The sequence below is a fragment of the Hirundo rustica genome, chromosome 4 (genome assembly GCF_015227805.2).
Source record: "Hirundo rustica isolate bHirRus1 chromosome 4, bHirRus1.pri.v3, whole genome shotgun sequence".
In the NCBI taxonomy this organism is placed as follows: domain Eukaryota; kingdom Metazoa; phylum Chordata; class Aves; order Passeriformes; family Hirundinidae; genus Hirundo; species Hirundo rustica.
In genome coordinates, this window is record NC_053453.1 from 25,031,196 (window position 1) to 25,047,970 (window position 16,775).

The 16,775-nt window shown below is 40.9% G+C and overlaps 1 protein-coding gene across 1 annotated transcript; it reads right to left on the bottom strand.

Moving 5' to 3' along the window:
- Nucleotides 1-5,282: 5,282 nt before the first annotated feature.
- CAV2 (caveolin 2) lies at nucleotides 5,283-15,031 on the bottom strand. The gene is made up of 3 exons (XM_040063005.2): nucleotides 14,840-15,031; nucleotides 14,517-14,704; nucleotides 5,283-7,595 (listed from the first exon to the last, which is right to left on the bottom strand). Exons 1-3 carry the CDS (start codon nucleotides 14,993-14,995, stop codon nucleotides 7,445-7,447), a joined length of 495 nt encoding a protein of 164 aa, XP_039918939.1. The 5' UTR covers nucleotides 14,996-15,031; the 3' UTR covers nucleotides 5,283-7,444.
- Between the last annotated feature and the right edge of the window lie 1,744 nt (nucleotides 15,032-16,775).

A 16,775-nucleotide genomic window follows, 5' to 3' on the forward strand; every position in this document is an offset into this window, starting at 1 on the left:
CGCACAACACTGCTGCAGCTAGAAGAATACCATAAACTAGTGGAATTTATAAGTTTTATGAGACAAATTCCAGAATAAGCTGCATACAAAGAAAAACAACCCATCACATTGTGTTGCTGCAACAACAAGGCCTAGAGAGCGACCTGCGACTTCTGAGCCCAGAGCACGCTGCTGAAGAATGACTGACGATTTAGGCCAAGGACGGGTCCTCGTCTGGATATCCAGTAACTGTTTATTATAGGACCGGAACAGGGTGCAGCATCAAAAAAGTCCACTGGCAAGGAGCCCATTGAGCTGAGGGCAGAGGAATAAATATGGGGCAAAAGGGTCAAGGGCCAATAGGGATGAGATAAAGTGGTGCAGGGGCGTGGTTATGAACTGGAGAGCCAATAGGAGAACAGGGGCGGGGCAATGCCATAAAACAGGGCCAATGGGGGCCAAGGGAAGGAAGAACATTCCAGGGAAGGCGCTTAAATGGCTAACGGGGGCTGAACAAGGGTGACATCAACTCATAAGCCAATAGAATACCTGAACCTAAAAGATACTAACATGCTGCTGCAAAGGCCTATGGGAGAATGGCTTTTCTCACCTATTCTAGTGGGGCATTTCTCTTCACTTTGGCCCCTCCAGAGTTAAGGTATAAGAACTTTGGCGGCAGGCCCCTGGGTCTCTACAACATTAGCGGTTCATTCTTGAGCTTGGATACCAAGAAGGCAGCCTACTCAGAAAAAGGCTTGGCTACTACCAAGCAGTAAGAGTGAGCAAGTTACACCTGCAGAAATGGAGAACATGGAGCCATGGCACATTGCCTTTAGTACTTCTGTGTGAGAAATGAACACAAACTCACCAGAGACCTGGCATGGATGCACGCAGGAGTTCTGCAAGGATCTCCTGTTACACTCGGAGGAAGAATAATAGCTCAATGGGGAAGGGCTGGGTAAAGGCCTACAGAAATCTTCTGGAAGTGCAAAGGCTCCATTCCTCTTCTCAGTTACTATGAATGGATTATCCAGGGGTAGCCAGCAATTACCAGAAATTGTTGACACTCAAACTGGCCCTGGAAATGCCAGCCACTCTTCTCATGGAGCTCTGTTGTGTCTTCAGTAGTCCAGATCAGTTGCTAAACAGGACTACATGCCACTTTGCTGGCCACCTCACTGCCTTTCTTCATCACACCGGCCTTAGGCATTTCATATCTGATTTTAAAACGTTTTTATTGCTCAAAAATCTTGCTTTAACTGAAATTTCAAACCTCAGGATTACCTTAGTTGAAAACTTGCTCTAAACCTGGAGCAAAGCATGTGCAATTTATGATTTATTTTTTCCATTTTGATGGGAAGAAAAGTTTTGTTATAGGTAGGATTCCCAGAAACCAATGGGGGCGGGGGGGAGGGATTGGACAAAATCCCTCAAAAACTATCAGAAAATGAGTAATGAAACTGAATTGAATGTGGATGACTGCTCACTGAGTGTCTTTGTCTGGTATCAAACACTCCTTCTTCCCCCACTCCTCACCCCCCTTTTTGTTTTAACCTTGTGTAGTTATTCTGTAGTTATTCCAGTTATGGTGTTAGCAATACTCTTGATATATTCCAATGTCAGCAAGATCAAAATCAGCCCTGGCAAACTGTTTTCTTTATGTGTAGTTTCAACAGCAACAAGGCTGTCAGGTAACAGAGGCTGTCCATGAGCAGCCTGCCTTATGCAGAGCACTTAAAAACCTGAGGCTTAGCAGTAAAAGATCATTGCTTTTTTATGTGTCCTCTATCCAACTGCTTAACCACATCATTTTACATGCAGTTTTGTATGTTTTGCTGGATGAAAGCCTTAGCTGCCAGAACGGTTGGTATTGAACTTTTAGCAGTCATGCTGTTTGTTCTCACTTTGTTGCATGATAACAAGCATTAGGATAGGTTTAACATGCAGGCCAATATTTTCCTCATTCCTTTATTTAAAGACTTGTAGTCCTGGAGGATTCATGGTGGTCATTCTGTCCCCACTCTCTGGAGGGTTCCTGTATTTTAAAATGTAAGTCACTAGATCAGAACTTTTCCATAGATACAGATGGTTTCTCCTTGTCCCCAGAATGCTGGGGGCTGTAGGTCCAAGTATGCATTTGGTATTTGGCCAGTTTGTGCCTTGAATCTAAGGATTAGTTATACCAGAGGGGTGGGTAGCTCTTCTCACATTTCCTCCTTCCCACAGCCTCTAGACAGGAGTGATTTCATTTTATATGACAGTGATGCTGTCACAAAACATTTCACAATAGCCTAAGGGCTAGAAGACTCAAACCAACACCTGAGAAACGTGAAATCAATTTTTGCCTGAGGTGTGCCACTGCATTTGGACTCACTTCTGGGAAAGTGTATTTTGGGAAGTACCTTATTCTGCTGATGTGCAGTTAAGTGTATTTTAAGGAGTCTAAGGCCCCACTTTCTTTTGGGGTTCTGACTGGGCTTAGAAGTGAGTAAGATGCCAAATTGCTCAAATAAGGACAGTTCTGGGCATGACAAAAGTAAAACTGTAGGTATTGTGGGGGGTTATGGGAAAGGGAGGTGCCTTCTGAGTTCAGACATGTTCCTGGTTGGGTGGCAGCTAGGCAGGGATTACAGTTTTGGATCAAAATGCATGACTTTTTCCCATCTCAATCCTGTAGTAGGTGTGTACGTCTTTTATTAGAGCTAGCCCCTGTAGGCCTTTAGCAAGGTAGCTTGTAACGGCCTTGACTGGGGAGGCAAATAGATTGAAAGCTTCAATTCTGCAAGACCTTGTGCAGACCAAGTCCCTCTTTTTCAGCCCTTTGCAGTATCAAATACCTTGAAAACTACTGAGCTGGACGATGAACAGTGGTCTACATCAACACTGTTCTGTACCATTCTTCCAGTTCTACCGTATTATTAAATGTTCCTGTGTTTTATAGAAAATGTCAGACTATGAGAACCAGTCTCATTAATGGGACTTAAATACCCATTCCTTAAGGCTTATGTAGGATGGGCTTTTTGTCATGCTGCTTCTCTACCTAAGCATTGCCTGGTAAACCCTAGCTGATAGTTGTATTGTGATAGCTCTAATAGTGTAAAATAAAAAAGCAAGATCAGGTACATGGGATGAAAAGGCAGCTCTAATTGAGCTGAGGCAGTTAGAAAATTAGACAAGCTTTCCTCAAGGTTTAAAATAAAAGTGAATCTCTATATTTTATCCCATCTGAGTGTCTTAAGTAGGATCTGATTCAGTGCTATGTGAAGGGGTCCTTCTTTTTCCCACTTACAGTTGCAAGGGGAAGCTATACAACAGCCAAAACTGAATGTCTAACACAAGTGACACTCACCCCTGGCATCAAGATGTGAGAGAAGGGTGTAGAGAAGAACCTGCCTCACAACTTGTGTTGAAACTCTAGTTGGTTCCATCGGCCTTCCCAATTTCTGCAGCAAATACAATTTTTTATGTAGCAGAGCAAAGAAGCCAAGCCCAGCCCAGCCCAGCCCAGCCTCAGCCCAGCCCAGCCCAGCCCAGCCAGTATTTTCCATTAATCAGTGCAGACTCTTTTCTCTGGAGGATGATTCAAAGCAGGAACCTATCTTAGCTCCTCTGAATTGCGTCTCAGAAGACATTTTCCTTTTGTTGCAATAAGCTTAGGAAGATTAGCATCACCAAGCTACAATTAGCCTTTATTAATTAGCCTAATTTGTAAATCCCTGCATGAAGAAAGAACCTCCAATTTTAATGCCTAACTGCTGGTTCAGTGTCTCTGGAGGCCTTCAACTCTAATTTTCATGAGCATAGACAACAGACAACTGGTAAAGTGTCTGGTGTTTGACCTTGTTCCATTTGCATTTTATTTGTAAAAAACCCAAACAGATGTATTTTTCCATGTTTTTTTTAAAAGAGTTAATAACAGCATTAGTTTTATCTCTGCAGGTGGGGGAATGATCACACCCTGTAAAAATAAAGGACTTACCATTCTTTGGCTTCCACTTCATACGAGTGTGTGGTCTGAGGTCCCAGAGCTGCAGGGATGTTCTGAACTTTTTAGTCAGTGAATGCTTAAGTGAACTTTTTGGATAGGTGGGAACAGGCTCTTCATTTACTAATACATCAAAGCTTCTGTTAAGAATTTATTTCAGTTTAAATGGTGAACTACTAGGATCGTGAAAGGTAAGATACAAATATAAAAGTTCCAGAATCAGATTAGGAGCATTTTAGGAAACACCTCTCATAAGGAGGCAGGTTAAACTTTTCTTAAAATTAAGAAGTCCATAAACACAAATTCAGGGTGAGTTCTGTATGTTAGTTGTGATCTTCATGAAAAACAAGATGCTGAAATATTTTGCAAGTCAGAACTGATTTTCCAGCTCATGGCTGTAGACCTAAGGCCTGCAGTAACAAGAGGCAGGATGGAATCAGAACATCTCACACTTGTTATTTTTAATAGCTCTACCATGATGATGAAAAGTCTACTCTTGTTATGAACAATAATATTTTCCCCATTCCACAGACACAAAGATGCATCAAAATAATCTGAATCGGGCGTAAATTTTCCTACGTTTGTTGCAGATGAGACTCAGTTTCTGGACTCCCTTGCCTAAATTCTCATTTGTAAGTTGCTTTTAAGGGATCAGCTGGGACATTCTGTTCACATTTCAAACAAATTTGAGACAGTCCTGCTCCTACATGGAAGAGCATAGTTCAGTGCCAGTTCCCATTCAATCCCTGTTGTCCAACAGTGCTGTGAGGTATTCACAGTATATGCTAGGACAGACTTTCAGGATGTATGTCGGAACTATAAAATCCTGAGAATACTTTCCAGCCAGAGTTGCCTGGGGCAGATTCACACCTGAGTATTGGAAATATTTATATTCCATTTATATTCCAGTAAATATTTATATTTCCTTCCACTCCTTTTATGGACAAAGTAAGAGTATTTGCCAAACATCTAATATTTTACCCGAAGTCTAAGAGTGCACTTTGTATTTTCTTGCAGTAAAGTCACACCTGTTCCAGAAAAAGATATTGCTATAAATATCTAAGAAACTAAGAGTTTTAATTACAAGCTTGGCTTGAGTCTTATAGCAGCTAGAGAAATGGTGAAAAGAACTAATCAATGACAAGCCTAAATCAAAATAAGAACAAACCAAACCTTAATGGTCTGTGGTAGCTAGAGCCAGTTGATTTCAGTAAGCTATTTAAGAATGCATATATCCAGGAATGCATACCATAAAATGATACATCTTTCTCTGGGGAATGGCCTCATTCTCAAAACTTAAAATCCAGACTTGGGTTCCTTCAAAGCATAGGCTTTTATAGGGCCCCTTTTAGACACAAGAACTGGTTGATTTATTTTCTTTTTCTCTTTTAAATGAATTCATCAAGGGGATATTTTTCACTGGAAAATATCTTTGCAAAAGTCCTTGGACACTGTAAAAGAAAATAATTCTCAAAAGAGTTTAAGCCTAGCCTGGCCAATTTTTATTTTCAAAAGAGTTATTTCCGTTTTTAACACAAGAAAGGTAGTTTGAAGAACACATCTGAAAAACAAGCTAACTTTTTGCAGAATAAAAAAGAACAAGAGAAGTTTCCATGGGCACTAATCATTAAGATCCAGTTTTGTAAAGCCATATGAATCCCTCTCTAAATGGCACAAATGCTATAAATACTTTCAATATACAAAGATGTTCTTAATATAAAAAGAATATACAGTGTCAGGTAGCTTTAACAGGCAAACAGAAAAGAAAAAAAAATTGCATCTCATCTGCAAAGAAAGCATATGTCTGTAAAAAGAATTAAGCATTATTTTAAATGTTGCCAAAATTCTGCAGAGAAATCTACTTCATTCTGTATGGGCTTAATTGCAGAGATGACAGAGATATGTAATTTTCTACTAGAAATATGTTAAATACAGTTGATAATAGTGGAACTGTATTGCTACTCATCTATTTCTTTATCTCACATATTTTGGAAGAAGTGCATAGTATTCTATGCTGTTTGGTGTTTTAAGAGTTTGTTTTAAAGTTGACAAATCTGAAAAGAAATGAAGTTGAAAATGTGAAGCAGCTGACATTTTATTTTTTTATTAGATACTTCTTGTTTGATAAGAAATTTGAGACATCACTTTTGAAAATAACATTCTAAATCATACAAACATTTTACAATTGCAACTTACCATCTGTATTTAAATAAAACAGCAGCATAAGCCCACCAGAAGGCTAATGTAATTTTAATGTACCTCTGCATAAATTCTGTTATTCTGGTTTAAAAATTCATATTATGTGCAGAAGAAAGAAGGGTCTTTTTCAGGGGCTAGGCTTTGAAATAGTAAAGAAGCAACAGAGGGAGTCAAGTCAATAGGTTAGGAGAATTAGACAGATACTGATTACACTCACTTGCCTTCTATAAGAGCTTGCTACCTAGTTAAAGTGCTAGCATAGTGTCTATTGCTTTAAATATCACAATGTTCACACCAATAATATACAGAAATAGGCAGGGTAGCATTTATTACACCAAATTTTTAATAAAAACCATTTCTCATAAACAGATATTTCCAAGTCTTTTGCATAATTGTGTATGAAAACACTTATGGTCTTTGCTTTTACACACAATCATGTATAATTAATATATTAGAATTGCACAGCAACACTCAAAATCTACTTAATTTAGAAAAGAAAATTTTAGTTATTCAAAGTCATTTTCGCAGTGTCTCACTCTTGCTTCTTATTAAGTTGGTTAGAATTCGAAAACTAGAGAAACTATGCTTCATAAAAACCTGATCAACTGTCATTTACAAAGGTACAAAATATACAGCAAAGTTAATCTCTCATTAAATAAAATATACAGATTAATTAATGTTACAGATCATTAGCTAACACCTTATTTTAAGGGATAAATTTCTAGGGAGCTTCCCCCTCCCCAGTACAGGAGTATTACACAACAGTTCCTTTCCCTGTATGTTTATGCAATAAGTCACGTTCACTTTAACTGCTGATAACAGAGGACTGGGTTTATCATTCTGCATAGCAAGGCCAGAAATGATCCTCGGTGGAACTGCAGTGAAGTCAATGTGAAACCCTAGAGATCAGTTTTGTCTAAGGTATCACAGCCTATTAATTAATTTATTTATAGTAATAACACCAATCATTATCACTGTGGTGGCTTTTAATCCTCCATGAGAATTCTCCTGTAATCTACCAGTCAACCTATCATTAAAATAAAGTGTTGCCAACATATTCCACGATCACTCTGTTGTTAAAATAGTGAGCTATGAAAACTGTTTACTAATTCTTATATGGATCTCCCTGATAATAAATGAGTTTTAATGAAAACAGCATGTTCCCACTTAAACCAGCCATTGTAATTTAACAGTTTGGAATGAATGGTAAGTACTTGTATGTTAGGTTAGCAAAGAAGTATAACACCAGCTACAACTACAGCAGTGTCACATCTCTGATGTTTACTCTTGGTCCAGGCGTATATTAACCATGGCAAAGCACCGGCCCAGGCTCTGAAAGAACGGTACAACAAAAACATCTGTCAGGCTCTTCCACACAGTTTGCACCGAAGGCAGGACCATGAGACAGGTTTTCACAAAAGGCACCACAACCCTGTAAAACAGAAAGTGAAAGATTTGAAGACTGGTGCTACTACAGCATGGGGAAAACAGGATAATGAAACACAAGTGTGACATCTTATGGAAGAGAAGTGGTTCTTTAACTTTTATAACTTTATAATATAAATATTTAGGCAAGTTAACTCTACTCTCTTGCTGTCATTCTCCATCAATTGTCTGCTCAAGGCCTCACACCTGCATACGCATGTGGTTCTCTGGCCAGAATAATTTGTATGCAACATAAGGGTGTAGACACCAGCTTTCTTTTCATTGTGTCTCTGTTTACTAACTGGCAATATCTTTAAATGCCATTTAGAATGATGAACTTTTGCTGCCATAGCCCTGCTGCCACCCACCGCGGCCGAAGAGCAGTCATTTCCTAAGGACTCATTTGTGCTTTGGCCATATCTGAATGTGGGTCTTTAGGGGTTGACAGAAACATCACGTTACCCAGTTTGATTTACTGGAAACAGCACCCTTTACAATCTGTTCTTTTTCTGCTGCCTCTTCTGGTGTTTCTTCTATCTCTGTCTCACAGGCACACACAAGTGCACTGGCACACATGCACATCACACCACTGGTGTCTCATTCCTACCCATCCCTGTTATAAGATGCTACAGTAAAACAATCAGGAAGGCAATATCCAGTTACATCAGATTATTACAATATAGGTACATGCCACATCTCAGAAAAATGGGCTGATCCTGTAAAGTTCTTCATTTGTGGGTGAGAAATTAACATTAGAATATGATCAGAACTCCTCATCAGGGGAAAAGATCTTTTTATTCACTCAGGGTGTATACTAGAAAGTATTGTGCTTTCATCTCCTTATCATTGGTAAGCATCTGGGGATTGCTCTCCATGTGAACCAATTCCAAAGCAATGTCATTACTGGTGGCTTGAGGCAAGTATGCTAACAGTGGAGGAAAGCCAGAACTGCATATTTGGGGAGCTCAGGAGGGCCAGTGGATGCATGGTAAATGACAACACTATTTTAAGTTATTCTCCTTCCTTAATCATTTGCTGGCCTAAACCTCTGGTCATTTCACCAAGCTGTTCTTACTTGGGTGCGGACAAACTAAATGTATACATAAATAACACTGAAGTTCTACTAGCACAAGGTTTTAAAAAAATCTGCCATATTGAACATGTTTACTTCCTAGATTAGGTAAAAGATGCTATAGATTCTTTTGACAAAGATAATAAACTCTGTTCTATTTTACTGTTGCATTGAAAATTTAAGTTCCCAATCTTGCATTTGCATAATTCCACTGCAGAACTTTCACTGACTTTGATTGGAATAACAGAAAATACATAATTTAATATGTCATCATAAGTCTGAAAAAAAAAAGGTGCTGTGTATTTACAATGCATACTCCTCAGATTAACAAAGTAGAAACAAACTACCACATTTAAAAAAAGTTGAAGGTTAGAAATGTACAGGATCAAAATTAATTACTTTCAGTGTTTATCCAACAGCTTTTGTCATACAATGCAAGCCATATACTAGTACATCAATGCTCTACTCAAAGCTAGCCCAGATGGATTTAAACAAGAATAGTTTTTCTAAAACCTTCTCTTTTGTCTCTGAAACACCCCATATAGGACTGTGAGCATTACTGGAATAATGTGCGCCTGGTTTTAAACCGAACCCTGTAAACTATGTGTTTATAACCACCTATAATATCACTGCATATAGAATAGATGAATTATAGAGTAAAAAATGAGGTCTTAACCTGTTAGAATGCATCTAATAAACATCAATAATGCAAAGGAAAAAAAAAAATGTTATTTTTCCAAGCAACACCAGGAAAGTGACAGTAATAGCTATTCTGTTTGTGCTGACCTCACCTCTTTTCCATTTCAGACAGTTTATAAGGGCTGTGTAATTGCTTCTTTGCTACCATCTATAATTAATTTGGTCTGATTTTTTTTTTAAATCTAAATGAACTGGAGAGAAGCAGAAAAGACAACATTTCTTTTGGACTCTCTGTTGACAGGATCACACAAAATACAAACTAAACAACTACCACAGTATGCAGAAGATTCACAGAAAGATGTAGAAGGCTGGAGAAGCAGTGCTCATAGTACTTGAAATTGCTGTAGAGGTCATTCACACAGTACTGGAACTCAACCTATTTTGATAATCTTAAGCAAAATAAACATTAAAATGTTTTGGTAATGCTTTAAAATCTTTAAACAGTTTTTACTCATTTTTTTTATTCACGGTAAATGCATGGAAACCCCAATGTATGCTAAATTCATAGGAGGGTACATGAGACATGATAGCAACCAAAGCTAATTAATGTAAATAATTTTCAATTTTAAAATAAAAGTCAATTTACTTATAGAACAATTACTCAAACATCTTTCCTCAGAGAAGAAAATCCTTTATACCAAGGAGAGTCATAAAAGGTATTTTCTAAGTTTTAAATTATGTGTGTATTTACTTGTGTATTTATATGTGTATAAGTCTGCATCCTGTTCTGCACAGGATACCTTATCCGACAGTGCGGTATTTCCAGGTTATCAGAGGGTGCAATGTGCTTTCTGTGGAGTGACCAGTCACACTTAAAAATAATCAAATGCCATTAGAAGCCATGCATTTGCTTTTGCGACCTGACAAATATAACGCACCCATCCTTTGCTGTGGATTTATCCTGGTCTGCACTTTTGTTCACACACATGGTAACTAATGGTAACGTGGTAATTTTACTGTTAGTAATGTCTAACAGAAAAATTAAAGTAGCATATCCCAAGGAGATCAACACTGATGCCATATTGATACTGCTAGTGTTACCATGTAGTACAGCATTGGGAAGAAAAAGAAAGGTCTGTTGAATTTGTCATTCAAGCTGAAGACAGCTACCTATATAACCTCTCATTGAATCTTGCTCCGTATCTATAGTATAAAATACCCTTCCTTTGACCAAGTGGGATGAATCGTGTCTTTTGGGAACTGTGGAACTGAAAAGTGCAAATTACCCCATTTTTTTCCTCCTAACCTATTTTCTCTTTATTCTGTTCAAGGCATGGCATTTACAAAATTATACCCCTCAACGTTTATGACTTTAGCTCACGTTACTTTTTCTTCTTGCTAGGCCCTGAACAAACATTGTCAAGAACCAATCACCTTTTGGAAATGGCAGAGCACAGATTAATTCCCACTGATAATAAGAATCAACTTTTCACAGACTTGAGCAACAATATTGGCGTAGTCACGCACCATTAATTCAGATTCCCACTTCGAAGTGAAGAATCACACCTTCTGTAATGTTTTTCAAAATGGAATCTCAGACATGTCTTAATACTGTTTTTCAAATGCTCTGTTTGTGTGCTTAAATTACCTAATTCCATGTACTACATCATGATTGTGAATTAGAAGTCTTGGATAGCTTTACAATACAAGGAAGCATTGTGAAAAGATGGCTAAAAATTACCTAGCAGTTGTACAGCTTCTTCTTGCATGCCATTAACCATTGGGACAAGTGAGGCAACAGATAACCACCAAAGGTTTCACAACTCATACACAGTATTTGAAATGCTTTAAAAACAAATAACATGTATTCCAGGACCTGGGTAGACTGGAGAAGATAAAAGTACTACAAAAGAAGCAAGACGACATCCACGTACTTCCTTTTTCCTAAACCAAGGGATATGTGCTGGACATCAAAGAAGAGGCATCAAGGCAGCACCACCAGATTATAAGGTAGGCCTTCCTAGCTGTAGTGTAACTTACTGTGATTTCAAGCAGTCAGTAGGGACATGGTTTTAGGGTTGAGTATGATAGCAGCAGTTATATAAATGAAGTTTTGGAATACAAAAAGGTAAGAAATAATGCATGTCCATATCTGCTTTTCATCTAAGTCCCTGGCTCTATCTTAGCACTGTGAATGGAAGTTCAAGTGGAGAAGTGCTGTGAATACCTACAGCTTTAGCCAGTGATGACTCCAGAGATGAGTGAGCCCATCTCAGATCCATGACTCAAGTTATGGATCACTGATTCTTAGTGTAAATATGCAACATACCAGAACACTATTCTGATAAGACTACAAAAAAGCATATATGAAATTCAAGTGTTAATTTCCAAGAGGTGGAAAATATGTGGCTTGGAACAAGAATCAGTTGCTGATCTACAAGAAATACAACGATTTTGCATGAGCTGCTGAAAAAACATGTGTTCTGTTCATGTTCAAAATCAATAACCTTAAGAGCTATAATATGAGGACATATTTAGAAGCTTGCTAATTTCACAGAGAGATGCTACAACTCAGCGTGGCCTGTATACTCCGTGGTGAGAATGACAGTCATCAGTAAAGGAAAAATGTGAAGTTGACTTCCTTGAACTGGCTTGTATGTAGATCACCAGCCTGCTAGCTGGCCCAGTTTCAGCCCATCAGTATATTTTATCAGGTAGTGTGAAACCAGATTCTGACTCAAACAGCCAGTTTGGGAACATTGTATGCTCCATCTTTATGGTTAAAATTGAAAATTAAGTGTATTGCTATATATTTCTTACTTAGCTTTCTTTTTGCTGGTGAAAGACAACATTTACTATCAGATGTGATGGGGGAATTCCACAAGTCGCCCTTGAATGTGAGAAATGCTGTTAGACTTATGTGGATTTTTAACATGCTGATGAAACTGCAACAACATGTGTCATATCAACAGAGCTTTCTACTTGAGCACCTCCATAAGTTGTTGAAACACTTTTGAATTTAGCCCCAGAAAGGGCTCCCTTACGACATATAAACATCGTCACCTCACTGGTTTGGATGATAGAAGTGCAGCACAGAGACTCTGAGGGGCAGACTTCTGGGAGGGTTTTCCCCAGAGTCTTCCTATGACATTTAAATAGCTGAAAACAGAATTATAATGGAATTCCCTTTCTTTCTTGTACAAAACAAGGAGTTTGGTTTTTTTTCCAGACCCAAATGGCCTACAAGGGAACTAGTATCCTGTGTTTAGGGCCTCTAAACGTACGCTGCTTTTGCACTACTCTCTCAAATGCAGAAACATTGAACTCCTTGCTCACATGATGTCTGCAACACAAAGAGGTGCAGAGATGCCAACGTAGTCTCAGTGTGTTCCACCTTTGTGTTGGAACAAATCCAGCTTGAGTTTATGGGAATATGAGGCAGTACTGCCTTTGCATGGTAGCACTGGATGGAGTCCAAGGGGATGCAGATAGCACTACTGAGTTACATGATTCTTTCACATCCATCCCAGGTGCAAGGAAGATCAAAATGAAAGATCAATTCTATGTTGACAATGACCCTGGGCAAAGAAAATGATTTGTTGGGGAAGCAAGCGCGTTCACAGAAAGTTGAGAGAAACTTTTCAAATGAAGTGCTACATTCAGACAGTCCTATTTCACATGTACTGAGAACCCACAGTTCCTGAGATAGTCACTAGGGACTACGTGCATAAATAGTAACTGACCTCTGAGTCCTGGATCAGTGAAACTCTGTATCCAGTCTGTGAAATCCAGATATATGAACCTTCTGAACCACAAAAAAAGTACTACCATTTTAATCAATTTGGCATTGATTAATTTTTCCACAGATATTTCACTACTGGAAACCTATATATACTCACCATACCCTTTGGCAGTCACACTGCACACAATGGCACAGTGACAGCTGACATCTAAAAATCTAGGCAACACTTCGCCTATGCATTGTTTGTTTGTAACAATTTGGGAACAAGAGATGTAGCAAGTGGACATCTCTAAACTGCACTGCAACTCCTTTAGATATTATGCAAACACTATGCTCCAAAATTCAAGTTAATCAGTTTTCAAAGCGGCTTGACAATGTCATCAACAGAAGCTTCCATTGTACTTTCAAAAACTGAAATCCGTACCCACGAGATTTGCCACCACAGGTTCAGATAACCAATGTATTCCTAGGGTTTTGAGTTCCCTTCCAGTTTCTGTACTATTTTTCTTGATAAAAGGAAAAGTATTCCAGTGTTACCCAAGTCAAATTAGACTTTGCCCAAAACTCATGTATATGGAAAATCCTTGTTTGCAGAAATAATGTCAATAATCTGCATTCATCCCTTCCTCTACAGCCTTTTGGATTGTCGGTTCTTTCCTCAACCTCATTATTCACCCTGCCTTTCTTCCTTCTCCACCATCATCTTCCTTTCTGCTCTCAAAGTACTCTTCCTGATATTTTGTGCGTATATTATGCTTAAAGTACACAGGTTTGATGTGACTTGGATGGCCAGTGTATTTGCCGTGAACTTGTGCCATGGCCAGAAGAAGCTTTCCTGAGCTCAGCAGAATTTTTTTTACTTAGGTGGAAGGGCTTTGGAGCACTGCATCTAGAGATGACTATGTACCAGATGCAAGGCACTGGCACTACATTTTATGGCAGTAACATAGAGCCAGCTGGGCCCTCAAAAGCTTTCTTCAGTCTGTGAGGAAAAAAATGAAAGAGGTAATGGTACTTAGAAGTTAGTAATACCTTCAGGTGTTAGTAGTACTTCTGCCTAGATAATTACTTTAAAATACACGTTTGAACAAATTCTGCACTCCAGTTAAAAAAAAAATAATAAAAAAAAAAAATATATATATATATATATCAGTCCCTATAATCACTCCAGAAGCCAGCCAAGGTTGGAATGCACTGCTGTAGGTGCCATTCAAGCGAGAATACAGGCTCTCTGCCCCAAGAAGCTTATAGAGTTGTGACAGACCGCAGGTAAAACCAAAGTAGGGAACTGAATCACGCAGAAAACATTGCTTCCTTTTCTGACCCTTTAGAAATAAAGCAGTTAATATTAGCTGATCTGACTACCGGTGCAAAGTCGGCGATCGGTGGTTGGGCAGCAGTGAAATGCTAGAGGACAGGAGCTGTGCGAAGCTGTCGGCAGAGCCCAGGCACTGACGGACACAGCTGGCGCTTACCAGATGTGGAGGCAGCTGAGCGTCGCGAAGAGGATCCCTACAACCAGGGCCAGCGGTATGGCGAGGACCAGAGTCAGGACCTTGTAGATCACGTACTTGCTGAGCTCAAACAGAGCGTGGCTGCAGACCCAGACCTTGTCGAAGGAGTGGGTGAGCTCGGGCTCCGCGATCACATCCTCGAACCCCAGCTGGAACAAGAGGAGGCTCTACCGTCACGGGGAGCTGGGGCGCGGTGACCCCGCCGGGGACTCCCCTCGCCGAGGACGCGAGCCCCGGCCCCGCCCGCCTCCGCCCGGCCCGGCCCGGCCCGGCCCGGCCCGCACCTGCAGGTGGGAGTTCAGCCCGTGGGGGTCGCGGTCCAGCTCGTCCTCGGCGCACTTCTCCGCCTCCGACAGCGCGGGGCCGCCGCTCCGCGGGAAGTTGTCGTCGTCGTCGTCCATGAAGATGCGGGTGTCCACCTTCTCCGTCTCCAGCCCCATGGCGCTGCCGCCGCTGCGCGGCTCCGGGCCGGCCCTGCCCCGCCCGCCGCCGCTGCCCCGCCGGGCGGGCCTGGCCGGGCCGGGCCGGGCCGGGGCGGGGCTGGCCGGGACACGCCCCGCGGGCCGCGCCGGGGCCGGCGGCGGGAGCCCTGCCGAGCCCCGGGCAGGCGTGGGCCGGGCCGGGCTCGGGGTGTGCCCGCCGCAGCCCCTCGCCCCCCGGCCTGGCAGCCGCTCGGTGGGCGCTCAGCCCTCCCGCCGGGCTGCCCCGGCCGCGCTCGCTTTCCCCGTTCATCTGCGGTGCCCGGCTGGCCTTTGCCAGCGTTTGTGGCATCGCAACAACAGGCAGCAGAAACAAAGAGCGGAGGGGATCGTGCCCTGCGCCGTGCTGGGCCGTCTCTGTGACCTTTTCGTAGCTGTAGGGGAAAGAGGGAGTGGAGGGGGGAGGAGAGGTGAGTCGCCACTGCCCACCGAAATTCCCCTGTCCGGCCCCACTGGCCTGTCACACTCCAGAGGGATTTACTTGACTCGTGCTTCTTAAACTGCCTAATTTTTGCTGCAATAAAATACTGCATCTGCCGTTATAAATATTTTCATGCCTTCTTTAGGTTTTAGTCTCTGTCCATACAAATTATTTCCTCTGTTTTATTTGAGAATATGTTTTAAACCTGTGTGATTTGTATAAAGTCGCTAAATTATTATAACGACTGCTAAATGCATCTGATAAAATTGATATCCAGAGTGATCTCATAAGCTGCCAGGAGCTCACTCTTGCTGTATTCAATAACCACAGACACCTGTCAGTCTCAGAGAGGAGTGATATTATTAATTATCATCCAGGCCTGTTAAATTGAAGAGGAAGTTTCACCACTAGGTTAAGTTAAGGAGAGCTTTAATCTTTTAAAAAGCTCACAAGAAAGTGATAAGAAAACAACTGTGCAAAATTTGGGTAGGAAATTTTGTTCATACTGCATTGTTCTTGTCAGAAACTTCTGCGGAAAAGCTTTGCAATATGTGTTACTCATATTGATGCTATGTGTAATTCATATTGATGCATTTTTTCCTGCCATACTAGTGAGTTTAGTGATTCTGATCTCACATAAATATTTTGGACTAGGTCTAAAAAGCCCACAAAGTTTAAAATAGGTTCAAGGGCAAGCAAAGAAACAGCATAATGACTCAAGACATACTGTGAGCTGCATTTCTACCCTGCTTCTCCTCACCCCTCCTGCCTTCCTCCATCACTCTTTGCTCTGTGAATGAGAAAAATAAAAAAATTAGAGTCGAGGTTCAGCCCTACCCTTCAGGGTGCTTCTGTCCAGCAGTTGTTATGTTTTTTGCCTGTTGATAGGAGAACCCGAGTGCAGCCCAAAGACTTTCATAAGGTTTCTGGTAGCTCTTGGGCTAAGCACAAAAATTTGGATTTGGTGCTGCTGAAATGCAAGGTAGGAGCCGCCAAACTAACCCCTTAGTTACAGAAGTCAGACCATGCTGGCTTGTACCAACTACTTCTTACTTGTCCCCTCACTAGAGGCATGGATCAGGTGTGTGTGCACAACCTGGGACCTGCTTTTGAACAGCTCAGCCCATTTCCCAACCACTCCTGGTGCATCTCACTCAACCCACCCAGCTGGAGCAGCGAGTCCCTTGCTTTACTGCTCAGTTCCAGCTTTGCTAAAAGCTAGGGAGTGGTTCTTCTTGAAAGATGTCCCAAATCACAGTCCGCCACTACAGAGTAGGCTTGAAGTATCAGCCCCATTTATAAAAAGCAAATAGCACTTTC